General features: G+C 32.2%; 1 protein-coding gene across 6 annotated transcripts in view; it reads left to right on the forward strand.

Annotated features, from left to right (window-relative positions):
• The window catches only part of LOC106468416 (Down syndrome cell adhesion molecule-like protein Dscam2), a 247618-nt gene that overhangs the window by 53782 nt on the left and 177640 nt on the right, over positions 1–16196 (forward strand). For 4 of the 6 annotated variants that reach the window (XM_022397136.1, XM_022397176.1, XM_022397090.1 and 1 more), the window contains exon 2: positions 2732–2796. The exons of the other annotated variants lie outside the window; for them this stretch is intronic. In XM_022397136.1, the coding sequence (XP_022252844.1) occupies positions 2732–2796 (65 nt within the window). The remainder of the gene's footprint in view (positions 1–2731; positions 2797–16196) is intronic. 6 annotated transcript variants of the gene reach the window in all.

Here is a 16196-nt window from a genome sequence, read left to right on the forward strand (position 1 = left end):
CTCAGTGTCAGATCTAATAATTTTAAGGTTAAGAAATGGTAACTGTTTATTGTTTTCGTGTTCGATGGTAAATTTGATGAGACTTCGAAGTGATGAAATGTTATTTTTTAAGGTTTTTAAAGGTTGTTTTCTATCTGTAGTAGTATCTTTCGTATTTACCCTGCCTAATGTGTTTTATAAACTTTCCAAAATTGAGTACACCATTTCCAGTTCACTGTTTTATTGCCAAGTTACTTCCAGAAGGAATGACATAAATAGTTCACTAAACATATCAAGTCAACCATTGAAACTTTTGACTGTGAAGTCTGAACACTAATAACTCAATTGTTTATAAACATTTATCAAAATATTCCACAAACAGAACGATATTGATACTACTTTACATATTATTTTAAATTTTAATATTTCCAACTGATATATTAATTCAACTAATAACACTGCCATTTATTTTAAAATGATAAGCAATCAATCGATTAGCAAATTCTTAAATTTCTATATTTTATATTTCTTAATTGTTTCATAGAATCTCCTGTTAGTTTGCTTATAAATTTAACTCGTTGAGCACTGTACAATTATTTCAAAATATAATGAGTGCAGTAAATTATTCAAAATAATTCAACATTCTCAGTTGACGAAACTTCCACGATAGAATTTATTAAACTCTGAGTAATAGGTACTGATTTTACTAATTTATCTCTGATAGTTTTTTTTGTTATCATCTGTTTCTGCAATGATCCTATTGTGTTTCTATGTCTTACTTACATACAATTTAATTAATTAATGATACAAGTTAGATATTTTTTCGTCATCATGCAGCTCTAGCATAGTGCTTATAGAAATAATAAATAACATACAACGTTTAAATACACAATTAAAACATTTTTTAATAGGGCCAATCTATGACCGTCAAAAAGTTGACTCCACATGTTTCGATGTTATAACGTCATCATTATTGTTACATCGAAATATGAAGAGTCAACTTTTTCGAGGCCATACATTGGCCTTAATTATTTATTGTTTATAGCACTCATGAGAACTTTTGTTTTCACCTAACAAGTGTATCATCTCAACGTAGTTTTATCTGTGTGACATATTCTGGTTTATATTTACTCAATCCAGTAGCAGTTGGTGTTACAAATAAAAATTACAATATATGTCATTTGATATCTGCAATCTCTGTTCCACTCTGAATTTAATACTTGTAAATCACAACTGTATTTTTGGATAACGATGTGGCTACCATTTTTTGTATATTCTTGTATTGACAACTTTGGAGATATTTGTTGTAATGTGTCTAGTCCTTTTTTTTCTGAATCTGTTCTAGCAAGTTATAAAGTGTCCAAAGGTAATGTACTCAACTATGATCCATCTTCTACCTAAAATCATAAGGATACCTTATTATAAGATAACTTTTCAATATAGTATGAGCATGATCTTCTATCTGAGTAATATGATTGATATGAATATCATTGTCAGAACACTAATTGGGATATTTTTTATTGCTTATACTATACCATTATGAAAATGTGGCATTTTATGATTATATTACCTTGTAGATATCATCCATCAATGCTAATCTAGTTTCATAATTTGTTTTCGTTTCAATAATCCCCCCCTTTATTTAAACGATATTTAAATAATCTTCCTTTTCAAAGGTCCAATAATTCGTAAATGTATTTGTATTTCTGGTTTAATATCTTGTTCTCCTAAAAATAATTTCAATTAATTCTTTGTAACGTGATCACATATTTTGTTTCCAGTACTGATATTTTCCAGAAAAGTTTAATGTTATTTATACTATTTATATCATTATATGTAATAATTATACAGCAAATAGCTGTGTTAAGTCTCACTCAGATACAATACTGTGGGGGTCTAAAACCCCAGGTTCTTCAGGAATGAAACATCTTGATGTCGATTTCAATTTAAATATTGCTGTACTAAGTCTAAGCTCTCTTGTTCTATTATAGATCAGTTCATCTTAGCTTTACGTAGTTGTAGATTTTAATGAGCTGGAGTTATTCCTTTCCTTTGGCAAAACAGCTCCAGTTTCATAACCAAGTATATTTACTGATACCTTGGTAACGTAACATAGATGTTTAAAAGTTCTGTGCCCGTTGTCATTCCATTCTGTTTTCTCTTTCGTTAATCATGTCAGCAATTTTAAAGTGGTGTAAAATGGTGAGTAAAGTGTATAACAAACACTAAATATAACTGATTGTCCTTCACATTCTTAGGAACTAAACTGTTCTTGCAGATTTCTAATTTCTTATAGCCAGAATTTACACCATTAATGATTACTCAATGACCCACAAAATCGCCTTCTTGTTTAAATAAGTTTCAGTTTTGGCCTACTTCACACAGCCTCATAAAGACATAAAACGGGTTTTATAGGAGTGATCAAAGATTTGTTGCAATCACATTATTTAGGATCCAGCAAACTAGACAGGATAATTTCTATGAGCCTTGGAAAGGGAAAAGTATTTGTATAACTCAAAGTGCATTTTATTAGCCCGATAGTTTCTCGAGAGTAAAATAAAGGATTTTCTACTATATATGTCACTCCATTTACATTTTTAGTATCTAATATATAGATTATTTGATAAAAAATACCGATTTTGTCATAATCTGTTAACGATTTTCTGAATATGGGTAATGGTTAGATTTCTTTATTGTGTTAGCATAAAACTAACAAAACTCAATACAGAATTTTATATCATTATATTTTTAGGAACAAATATGAAGGGTGTAACTTAAAGATCAATACTACTGTCTTCTATGGTTCCTTGATCAAAGGTGAGCTTAAACCCTTACTAGCTCCATGCTATGATCTTTAGATGCTATAAGTTTTAGCCATATAAGTTACCTGCCGGTACTATTTAAGACTTGGGTTTATCTTTGATAAAAGTTCTCATCATCCTCACATCATCTGCTTTTCATGTAGGTAATCTTGAAAACTGCTTTGATTGTTCTATTACCCGTGGGTTTGTTTTCTTTACCTCTTCTTTGGGTTTCTTAATACTTATTTTGTGCTGTTTAATGTTTAGTGCGTCTATTGAAGGTTTTACTGTTCGTTACTTTTATCTAGATTCTTATTTATGTGCTTAAATCCAAAATTAATTTCCTTACTATGACCAGTTATCCCTGTTGGCTGCATGAAAGAAAATTCAAGATGCTAAAAAACAAATCATAAACTGTGAGACAAAAGAGCAGAAAGTAATTTTCTAAGCAGAGTATGTTATGAAAGGAATACGTTTGTCTTATTATTTCACAACAACTAAAGTCCATGAAATAAGGATCCTCTAATTTCAATTTCTCCATCTTATCTTATATTTGTATGTTTGTAATGAAGCACAAAGTTATACAATGGGCTATCTGTGCTCTGCCACCCACGGATATCGAAACCCGGTTTCTAGCTTTGTAACTTCGCAGACATACTGCTATGCCACTGTGGGGAGGGCTGAGCTTATAAACGGTATATTTCTGATATCTTCATGTATTACTCAGCATTCCACAAATTCACTTAAAAGATCAATATATAGTGTGAAGTCCTTGCCACTGATTACACATTTCGTGACTAGTGTTTCTGTTTCCGAGATGACTTCTCATATTTGCTTTCAATGGGTATCATATTTTTAGAGAAACGTAATATTATTTATCCAGTTTTCATTATTTGGGAACTTGTTTATTTGTTTATTTGAAGTTAAGCACAAAGCTACACAAAGGACTATTTGTGCTCTGCCCACCACGGGTATCGAAACCCGGTTTCCAGCGTTGTAAGTCCGCAGACATACCGCTGAGCCACTGGGAGTTTGATAAGTCAAGAGAACTGACTTACCTGTTACAAAGCTATACCTAGTAATATATATATATATATTAGTTTTTTGGAGCTATTTCTGCAGAAATGCTTCAGATATGGTACACTAGGACAAACACATGTCAATAATTTTTGAAAAGTAATACATAAAACAAAATTCCCCTATACAACTATATTACTTTAAAAGAAAGGAATACATTTCGTTAAGCTCCCAAAGCCTCCCCCCCCCAAAAAAAACAAGACTTATCAAAATAAGCTATGCTAAAGAAATATGAAAGAAGAAAGGCTTAGAACGTAGGCTTCGAAAACTACATTTTCAAGGCTAACTGGTGGTTTTCTGGAACCAGTTACCCACTTCTACCAAATTGATGGCTCTGTCTTTTGTATATAAACAATGACGGAATGAAAGATGATGCAACACACCAGTCAGTGACATGTGCTTGGGTTTTATCATTACCAGTGTATTGTGTATAAAAAATATATGAGTCTTTCACAGTTCTGACTATCTAAATTACACCTATATTGTCCATCATCTATTGAACTGTGATTTCCATATGCGTTATTTAAATCGCTAAAATTATTTCATAACATAAATTAGCTCATGGAATTGAGTTAATATACACCAGAGACACGAGAATTACATACATCTAATCTCTAATTGCATAAGTGATTAGTCTTTCCTCAGAACACTCTGCCACGTGTAATACCGTATAAGCTAATAACCTCTTCTCTCTGTGTTAAATTCCTAATCCATGTTTGTGTCTAGCCATCACTATTCATTAACAGTGTTTAACGTGATTAACATCTGTTTCTAAACTCATGTATAATTAATTAACATGTTTAAAGTTTTTAGCTGGGAAAACAATGTACTATATAACTAAATACAACTAACTATTCAAAGCTAGTAGATCCTCTGATGTTTTCGGTAATACTACAACCAGCAGGTTTAAATTTTTAATAAGAAATGAATCTCAATATCAACAAACTTTAAGTATTATCTTACTCTAGTATTTTAATGATATAAATATACTTAAAATAGCATTATAATTACAGGAATTTCTGAGTGTGCAATTAAACTAACAGTATATCTATATATTCAGTTACTATGGATTTAAGTTAATCTCTTCAAATTTCAAAAATGTGTGGACTATACTAAGAATAGGAAATTCTGAAGATAATTTATATTCCAGTTATGTATTCTGATGCTCTCCAGGTTAAAAATACTAATACCAAGAATAAACCAGCACCTTATATGTAAACCTTGATATAATATTTAACAAACAAGTCATGTAATTTAATAACATATCACCTAATGTATAAACTTGATATAGTTTGCTCTAAAAGATATTTTCACCTTTAAATGCTTTTATAAAAGCCGAAAACGTTCTTCTCTGTTATTCTGCTTCATTTTAATGTTTAGTACTATACCATTAACTTTAAAGGACATTGTTTGCATTGCTTTTAACTTTATGAAATTATTGCTATTTATTTGAAATATAGTGTAACTCTAAACTTGTTTATTGTCGGATATGTAGAGTATAATATATATATATGGTTACAACGTTTCATCAGGTTAAATAGGAATCATCAGGTACAACAACTGCAAGTAGTGAAGTATTGATTATATCATACGAAAAACTGGTGTAAGGATACCTTGGTATTTGATTGGTTGAGCTTAACAAGACTGCAGAACATAAAAAAAGATGTTCAAATTGTCAAACAATTAATGCTATTTTTCTATACACGAGGAATCTTGGTTCTAAAATCAACTGGAAATCAACTAAGTTAATATATAAAACTGGAAATTATGTCGAAAATAGAATTGTTAAAGATTCGTTAATCCATAGGTTGCCAAACTTCAAACACCATTGAAGGTAATTTTAAGCTGAACTAATTTCTGACGTCATATGCCGTTAAAGGACTTTGAACTTCAGTTGTAAAATAAGCTCTGCATGTGTTTCTCTCAGCAACTAATTGTTGGACTGAAGACAACACTGTATACATATATGTATATTTATATACATATATGTATATTTATATATGTATACATATAAATTTAATATTGTTTCGAAATAGTGGTTCAAAACATTATTTTATATTTTACCCTGTATTATGTATTACCTCATATTAGAATGTTAATATTCTTATAAACGTTAAAAAATGTACAACAAAATAGTTTCAAATATCTTACATTGTGATATATGTGTTTGAAACATAATTATATAGTGTAACTTTGTTTAACACACTTGTTAAACGTATTCACTTTACAATCAACATAAGTTTTTCCTTGAAACTTATTTCCAATGTATCACAGACTATTGCTAGTTTCCATAATATTTAAGGCGATTAGAAATGTTCAACTATCTTCAATTTAAATGGTGTACCTCAGTTATGAAACTTCTGCCTTATCAATTAATCATCCATCGTTGGTCGTACTCATTCTGATTGATACCTTAATTTTAAACCGTAACAAGCTTTTACGCAGGAGGGTGACGTAAATCTTTGTAAAATGTTTTGACAACTTCCTTAGGCCTCCATTGTATGCGAGCGTCGGTTTTCTAACACCAGATTTGCAGACTAAAAGTAAAAGCACAAAATCCATTAGACTTGCATTGGGGGACTGGTCACTGGTGTGTTGCGATTCTGATTTCATTGACTATCTTTATCAGAAAAACAATTGTTAATTTCGAATTGTTATTGAAAGCTTATGGTCATTTGTCTTGTGAACTTTCATTATTTCCAGATCCTTGCTTGATTTACACGTTAATGGTATAATGATATATTTTCAGCTTCATCACAATGAGTTTTGATTGAATTTTTCGCAAGCATATTCTTCACTTTACGGATGAAGGCTTGGCTGGAATGTGTTGTCACAGCTCGTTACTGCCCTAAATACGCAGCGGTGCAACAAAATCTGCTTCCATAGAGATTATTGAAGGCTCCTTTCTTCGAGGTGTTGTGTTATTTGGCTCTGTATTGTGTTATAATCTCACTATAGGAATATATTTTCTAGGAAAAATACAATTGCATATATCTTTAACCACAAGTCTTTTATAAGTGTCATTGCATTGTGAAATTGAAGTGATTTCGTTTTGAACCGAATATATATAGGTTAAACATCTTGCTGGACACTCCACAACAAAACGTCACTGTCACATCATGAATAAATCGTTCTCATAAACTATGAATAACATTATGTACAATAAATGATTTGTTATTCCTCAACGTTTTTATCCCAAGTTGTAATGTAACCACGAATAAGTGATGTGTAATTCATCTTCTCGATTTTGTACAATTTATTCTAATGTGATCGGCCTGGTATGGCCAGGCTGTTAGAGCGCTCGACTCGCAATCTGGGGGTCGCGGATTTGAATCCCCATCCCACCAAACATGCTCGCCCTTTCAACCATGAGGGCGTTAAAAAGTGACGGTCAATCCCACTATTCGTTGGTAAAAGAGTAGCGGTAAAAGAGTTGGCGGTAGGTGGTGATGACTAGTTGCCTTCCCTCTAGTCTTACACTACTAAATTAGGGACGGCTAGCGCAGATTGATTTCGTGTAGCTTTGCGCGAAATTCAAAAACAAACAAACAAACCTAATGTGGTCACTTTAAGCACGAGCATCTTTTAGCGGAATTTATATCCAGCTGAGCGTAACATAGTTATAATTAGAGGTATGAGGGACAACGGTGTGTTTTCGGATTTACAACGCTCAAGTCAGAGGCTCGATTCCCCTCGGTGGATACATCAAATAGTCCAATGTGGCTTTGCTATAAGAAAACACACACCCACACAATTTAGAAATGAAATATTTTGAATTTGCTATTATTCTTCAGTTAGGTTGGGTTGACATGTTTATTGAAATAATTTAAGAACAAATAATTTACTGAGAGCAATTTAGTACATACTGTAGTAAATGAATCAAGCAATGCGGCCACTCTTTCACATTTTTCATGATAACGGTGTTTTAATCTGACAAATTTCGTACGTAAACAAGTCTAGTCTCATTGTATATTAAATTAGTATCCTGTCAAGAAATCGAAATTTATTTTCATTCTTAATAATGAAGCAAATAAACAATGAAGTGTTCTTTATCGCTAGTGTCTACTAAATATATAAATATGAATTTGAAACGGTTTACTTCAAAGAACTATGTAGCATATGGGCTATAAACGGCAGGTCAATTGACGGCTGTCCCATATTTAAAATTGTTGACCAGAGGGAGGAACTCAATCAGTACCATTCGCTGCCCACGCTGCTACTCTTAACTGATTATGGTGTTTGGCTGTCATTTATATCACACCGTCAGCTGAAAGAATAGAGCTTGTTCATCAGCATATAACAAGCCCGTTTACCTTACGATCCGAAGCCTGGGACACTAACTACTAGGCAATGCAGAGCCCAGTAAAATTAAGGTACAAACACTGTTATAAAACTAAGTAAAACCTGTTATGAAATATATTCAAAGTAGAATATCAAATTTAAAGAATGTATTTCTCTATAAGACTTAGAGTTCTACTAGATGAAAGTTTCAAATGAAAAACTGAGGATAATTTGACACAGTTTTCATTTTTAAGAAACCTAGACGAAGAAAGTGTGAACAAAAACAACTGTTAAGTTCTTCTCAAAAGTTGTTAAGATTTGTCTTCAACACTTATATATGAAACTCTGACCAACAGTTGTTAAAATTTGTCTTCAGCACTTATATATGAAATTCTGATCAAAAGAAGACTAGAATAAAGATTACTGTGAACATTCACAGAAGGATGGATCAATCAATACTTACCAACGTTTTATGACTATTTCCACGTTATTAAAAGTTTTAATAATGCTAAAGATATTTGTTATTTCTTCATTAAAAAATTGTTGTTTTTTTTCTGTTATTCCAAGAAAAAGATGAGAGGACGAAATATAAACTTGTGCTAGACCTCAACTCATACATCAAAAATTACGAAACTTAAAGAAATTAGATAGGTTCATATAAATTAATTATTTCTGTTAAAGAACTCAGTTAAAGAGTGGTTGTCCAACAAACAAAAAGTGTAACATGAAATAGCTGAACAAATACAAACTAGTTCCACGGTCTGAGTCATTTTACTATTTATAAGAAACATCGTCTAATCAAAAAAAGACGTAATACATGTAGTGTTTTATGTGCATAATGATTGCGTTAAAAGTCAATAATAATATATGTTTCTTATCTACAAGAAAATCATCCAAAGGGTTTCTTTCAGTAAACTATAGTCTTCCGGTGGGACAGCGTAAGTTTTTGGATTTACAACGATTCCACGCGTTGGTCACAGCAGATAGCCGAAGATGACCGTGCTTTAAAACAAACAACAACAACAATAAGCCATAAAACATTTGTATAATAAAGTTGTTATAGTATATTTTCAATAAACGAAGCCTCCCCAGTTGCTCAGCGGTAAGTCTAAAGACTTATAAGGGTAAAAAACCGGGATTCAATAGCTATTTTAGGCAGCCCATTGTGTGGCTTTACGCCTAACATCAAGCCAATAAACAACAAAGAAAAGTTGTTGAAAAGTTTATTTTTTTGCCATTATCAACAACAAAAATGTTTGTGTACTCTACTTTTTAAAAACATATTGATGTTTTTTTAGTTGTTTTTTTTTACAATTGGATTACTTAAGCATTCAATCAAACCTGCTAATATTTATAACTTTTCTTTTTTGATGATTACACTTCTCTCACTTTTGTCAAATGCATAGTTACATATTAAAGAAAATCATATAACTTTACTAGATTTCTGTCTAATTTTACTAACAGACGTAAGCCACTTCACATCGAGTTCATGTAATGAAGTTTAAGGCCAGTTTATAAAAGCCAGTGACAGTTTTATTTTTAAAGCATATTATACACATAGAGAAGTGAATCTCCAAGTTATGTATTTTACTTATCTTCACTTAGTCATATTTTGCTTTTGAAAAAAGAGTTCAATAATATTTAACATTTTTAATGTTTGTAACGACCTGAAAATCTGGTTCATCAGCAAGGTATAATCCAGGATAGGTGGAGTGTTTGTTAGTGGTATCTTGGTGATGCAGGTATCAAAATATGATAATTTAATAACTTGTTCGTAGTCAGGTATTTTACATTATGAAATAACTCTTAAATTAGTACACAATACGAAAATTCAAAGATGAAATACAAGCATTACGCAATATTTTAAGAAAAAGGCATGTACCATTTATTTTTTGAAAAGGCAGAAGTCCATTATGGCCAAGGGTATGTGTCGAGGTTTAAGTATAGTAGCTATAGCTTCATAAAATACAAACAGGATCCAAAACATCAGCAAAAACAGGCCTAACCCCTTCTCCAGTTTTCACCACATCACACACATATAAGTTTGATACCAATGGTTCCTGCAACTCTTTCTGAAAAAATAGAAAAATTATCATTACTACTTGAATTATCATCCATTATGAAAGAAAAGAATAGAAATAGACAAGGCGAATGGGTTGAAGCTCAAATGCAATAAAATCTGCCGAACTTTGGGTGTAAAATATTTCCATAGATCTTAAACTTAGAAGGAAAGATTATGATTCAAAATTGTGTGTTCCATAGGTCTACCTCCCATTTATATCAACATAACCCTATACTATAGGCTGTGTCCGATTAAATCTAATCGAAATAGCCTTTTCAGAGGTACGAGATTCTGGAACCGACAGAATGTTTATATATGGAGGAAAAATTTTCGGATTTCTGTACAGGGATAACTGTCTATATCCCAGTTGATATGGAGGCATGGAAGACCAAAGCATAATTTCAGTGTAAATTCAACTACTTTCTGTACCTTGGCATAAAATATAGTGTTCAGAGTTTTGAAATGCTATGCATTATTTTCATGGCTTTTGACTAAAAGTGGTGCGAGCCTTAACTATTTACAAATAATGGCCCTGCATTAAAAGCACTGGGAAACGACAAGAAGTTTTCAAAGCCCAAACTGTTCGCAAGCGAAACATTTAATAAGATTTGGAGTATATGGCCATGCATGACAATTCATACAACCCACTTTGGCATTGCCAAAGAGGCAATGTAAAGAAAAAGTAGAAATGAAGCCTCTAGTTCACTACTATTTTCCATTCTTACGAACAGAAATATATTTCATAGATGCAGTATCCTGGTTCCTCAGCCCGAGAAGAATTTCTCTCAGGATACTGAAAAGATTGTATTGAGCAGTAACTCCTCTGAAGGTGTTTCAGGTTTTTTGCGGGGTAACCTCAAAGAAAATTTTCCTGAGAGATCTGGAACCAAATGTTGCTCACCATACTTAGGCTTCAATGGTTAGAGAATTAAGAGTTTCTTATCACACCTAGGAGAGCCAGTGATCTCATCTAAACACTTCTGGATAAAAATATCTTACGCACAATATATAAAAAACATTCGGTGCCCACTAACCTTACCACAAATTGAGGCCTAGAAGAGCATGTCGCATTAACATCAAGTTTAATGAATACTAACTCCAAACACGTAATACTAAACACATAAAAAATTAAATAAAGGTGCATATTTGATCCTAACCACTAATGGCTAACTGACTGGTCTTTAGGAGCCACCCTATGGCCACTATCTACAGGAATTCAAAGTGTGTTGTCAAACCAGGCAGTATATTCTATCCATGTGATATTCAACTTCCAGGATACTCTTCTTTCTTTCATAAATCTCGACTCCTTGAGATGATATACTGTACACGCAGAACCTTTCCTAGGACGTCAGCTCACTAAGGACAAGAATTAACATGGAGAAAAAAGGTTAGGGATCATAGATGCCATAGTCTTCGTTCTTTATGATATACTGATAATTTTAACTTGCAAATGATTTATATCTATCCAAACATGTTAATTTTAACACTTTAATAGTGTATACTATTATTGTAATTTATATACTCAGAAAAATCTGTTTAATATATAATATTTGAGACTTATACTCATTTACGTAATTGAAATGCTGTAGTTATATTAGGCAGTTTCATAGTTTGTTGGAGTGCATAGATGTGTCAGCGGAGGGAATCGAACCATGAATTATAGCGTTATGAGCTTTGAAGTTTACCATTAAGCCATCGGAGAACTGGTTTATTAATATGAAATATTCCGTTTTATTTTAACTACATATATTGCCTTAAATTACAGCACTTAGGTTAAAGACTTGAGGTACAAGTATTATTATATTACGTTTCCGTTGAAAATAATTCCAAGCTACTAATTCATGTTACAGTTTTTAATAATATCGCATGTTTACTTCTCCCAAAATATGTTTCCTGTAGATGCTTATATACATAACGTTTTTCAATGACACCTTATTAAGTTGAAAACGTATTTGTTTTGGGTGGAGTTATGCTATCACCAGAAACCGTTTAATTCACATATCTTCCATGTAATATTCTATCAGATTTGATCCTTCAGTTTAATGAAAATGCTGAGCATGTATCTTATGGACAGAAAAACCTTCAATGAAACAGAAGAGTAACAAGAAGAAATATTAAAGGTACCCAAACGAAAGGAACATATACCTTCCACATTTAAAAGTTCTTATTTTCTTAAGAATTAAATCTAAATCTTCTTATGATAAAAAGGTGCGTTTCTGTGTAAAATGTTCACTAAACATGTAGCTAGCTCCTCAGAGTCATCCGATAGCAAAAGAAGAAAAGAAACATTATAAATCTAGTATCAAGGTTTATATATGAAGTTAAACCCTCATTTCAGAACCTTTGCAAACGTCTAACGTAAATTGGTAGATTAGTTAATTAGCAAACGTGGCAAAAGTTTGTGTTAGGCGATACAATTGGCTAACAAAACGATTTGCACCTGCATTTAAGTAATAAAAATCCACTGAAAAAACAAATAAACTTATTTCGATTTCAAATTATGATGATTGGCTGAAATTAGGCACAAAGAAACACAATGGGCTATCTGTACTCTGCCCACCACAGGTATTGAAACCCGGTTTCTAGCATTGTAATTCCACAGACATACCGCTGTGGGGCGGGCTGATTGGCTGAGCAGAAGTTTAAATAAAAATTTTAACTTTATTCAAACGTTATATTGTACAAACCCCCGTCCCACCAAATATGCTCGCCCTTTCAGGCGTGGGGTGTTATAATGTGACGGTCAATCCCACTTTTCGTTGGTAAAAGAGTAGCCCAAGAGTTGGCGGTGGATGGTGATGACTAGCTGCCTTCCCTCTAGTTTCAGACTGCTAAATTAGGGTCGGCTAGCGCAGATAGCCCTCGTGTAGCTTTGCGCGAAATTCAAAACAAACAAACATATATTGTTCCTTTCAAGTTTCCAATGGATATAACAATAGTTCTTTACAATGAAAGAAGTACTTATGTTTGAGTAAATGCCTTAATAATACAAATTCCAGTTTGATAATTGTCAAGACAAGGTTGTTGTGACGGGATAAAGTACAGTTTGTGTGTTTCTTTGTTATTAAACACAAAGCAATAAAATGAGCCGTCTGAGCTGTGCCTACCACAAATATCGAAACCCGTTTTTTAGCGTTATAAGCCTTCATATGTACCGCGGGTGGGGCAAGAAATTAAGGCATTAAGACACTGAAGTATCAGATATGCACAGTGAATATATTTTGAGTAAACGGATGATAAAGTCTTTGTGAAATTAAAATAAAAGTAATAAAAACAGATAACATAAGTACGTGTACTGTAAGTAGCAATATGTCATGTGTCTAACACAAACACAGGTTTTTTCATGCCTTTCTAAAAGAAACCTGAAAAAAATCATCTAGCAATTCTATCTATATACACTTTGTAAGAGTGCGAGCTTCATCTTGATTCAATGCTGAAATTAAATGTATAAATATGTTTGCCTTTTAGCGCAAAGCTATATTAGGCTTACTGCACTCTGTACACCGCAGAGGATCGAGTCATAGAGCTGGCCATTGTAAGTCCTCATTCGTACTGCTGATCCATTGAGGAACAGGTGTATAAAATTGAACAGGTTGGATTTCAATCGCACAGAGAAATATGATGTAGGTTTCTTAAGTATGGAGGAAATGTGGAAGCTTTGATGTATTCATACAATAAAATGAAGTTGACTTCAATTTGAATACGTTCTAGGAAACAAAAACTAGATAAAAATCTATGAAAAAGTATATTCAACGCAAGCTAAAAAGTTATTTTATTCAATTGCACAAATTACTTGAATTCATACCCCAACTGTATATAATAATTTAAGAACACAGTTGCTCAGACTTTCAAGTAAATATTCTCTATTTTTTGTCTTAAACTTTCTGTATACCTTCTCTTCACTTGATAGTGATTGTTCTATCTTAAGGTTTTTATGTTATGCTAATACGTTTCACAATAAATTGTCACAAGCATCCTCTAATTATGATGGTAGTAGTAAAATGAACAAACTCTGTTCAAAAACTGACTTGCATCTATAACCATAAACGTCAATATGTGTGTGTGTCTGTCCTTATACGTTTCCAAATGTTTTGATCAATGAGCACCAAACTTGATAGAGCGATACAGGATGACATGAGGAAGGTCATGAGAGGAATTGAACCCCTCGTCTAATTTCATATCTAATTTCGGAAAAACTACCAAATCAGCACAACTTGACACAGTGATACAGGATGACATGAGGAAGGTGATGAGGGGGGTTGGACCCCCCCATCTAATTTCATATTGATAAAATTCTGGAAAACAGTGTGTCTTTCTTTTCAGTGTTGGTACCTTTATTAGTTTTATTACATTTAAATGTTTATTATGTTAAAAATAAAAAATAGAAACACGATTTCCTATCCTTTGTTACAAACGAGTTTGTATTTCACCAGTACAACGGACGAGTACTCCAACTAGTACATAATATATGGTAGTGACATAATTTTATGAAAACTGCACTTGAGAAAAAAAAAAGACGTATAAGCTATAGTAGCTAAGGGTCTTATACTGAAATAGAATACTCCTCTGATGTAAAATAGTGGCACGAACCTGCCTAGAAACATTGTTTAAAAATAAACTAAAAGAAAGATATTTTCTACCAGAAATGAGAAAATTGAGATATAATAGGCGTGTTACTTACACACAAAATATAATGCATCTGAACATTTTTGCAGTTTTTATGGTTTTGTATGTAATTAAATATTCCAAGATTACAGAAGAAACGGAAATAAAAAACGCAGCATTCGTGATTTTTTCCGTCTCTTGCGAATGTATTTGAAAACGCAACAATTTTAAGGAATACAGAATATTTAACTAAATGAACGTGGACATATTATATGTTACACATTTTTATTCTGTATCCTGATCGGCATTTTCCTATTTTGCGTTTAACGAAGATTAAAAGTAGAGTTTCATAGCAAAAAAAAGCCTCATAATGCATACTTTAGTTAAGTTTATACACTCGCCTTTTACTCTTTTATTTCGAAACAGTTTGTGGGCTCTTGGGTTTTTATTACCTTGCAATCACCATGATATCGGTTCTGTTACTCAAATTATCTTATAAGTTTTACCACTAAAATAAATCAAAACTATTTAAGTTACACAAAAATCATAAACAAGTGAATTTGATTTTATTAATAAGTGCATTGGAAAATATTTTACTGAAAATGTGGATTTTCGCTAAAGACATTCTGTGATAAAATTGCACCAGCTAGAGAAAAGGAGCTAAAATTAGATTGGAATTTTATTCTCAGGCATAAACTTACGCTGGAGATTTATTTGTCAGAACTGAAAAACGGCTAAGTTCTATTGAAGGTAAAGTTTTCCATAATTGCGATGATCATAACTTTAACAGCAGTACTCTGGCAAGGTGAACTAACACACCACGACCTTTGAAAATATTCTCCTGGTTCTGTAGAAAGGAATAATCAAGTTTATAATCTACTCTAAACTTTTTATAGCTACAGTTAAAAATGGCACTTACGTAGTAGTGCTGTGAAAGTTTCTTTATTATCTTGGAACGACTACTTTTTAAAGAAAGAAATAATACAGACAGTTGCAACATTTTGCCTTTAGAATGCTTCATATCAGCGTTTCTAATTACTTTGCTTTGCATTTACCATAAACAAACACTAAAATGATTAATTTTCTTGAAACTCGAAACTTTTTTTCTGTACCTTATATGATTCTGCTGAAGTTTTAATATTTTCGCGAGCACTGAATCATTCCTTGTTCATTAAGCCTTTATGTCGTAAATTATATATGGACGTGGGATATTCTTTACAGTTATGACTCGAAAATAACATTTTTATATGAACTCCATTTAATTTTTTTTTATTATGCAAGGTCTTTTCTTCATTAGTTGGTCATACAGATTTCTTTATTTTTAATCTGTATTTTATTATTTACAAGTTTAATAACCTTTTAAGCTAATAATGGCTGGAGACGGCTTAAAT

The sequence above is a fragment of the Limulus polyphemus genome, unplaced genomic scaffold, assembly GCF_000517525.1.
Source record: "Limulus polyphemus unplaced genomic scaffold, Limulus_polyphemus-2.1.2 Scaffold3, whole genome shotgun sequence".
In the NCBI taxonomy this organism is placed as follows: domain Eukaryota; kingdom Metazoa; phylum Arthropoda; class Merostomata; order Xiphosura; family Limulidae; genus Limulus; species Limulus polyphemus.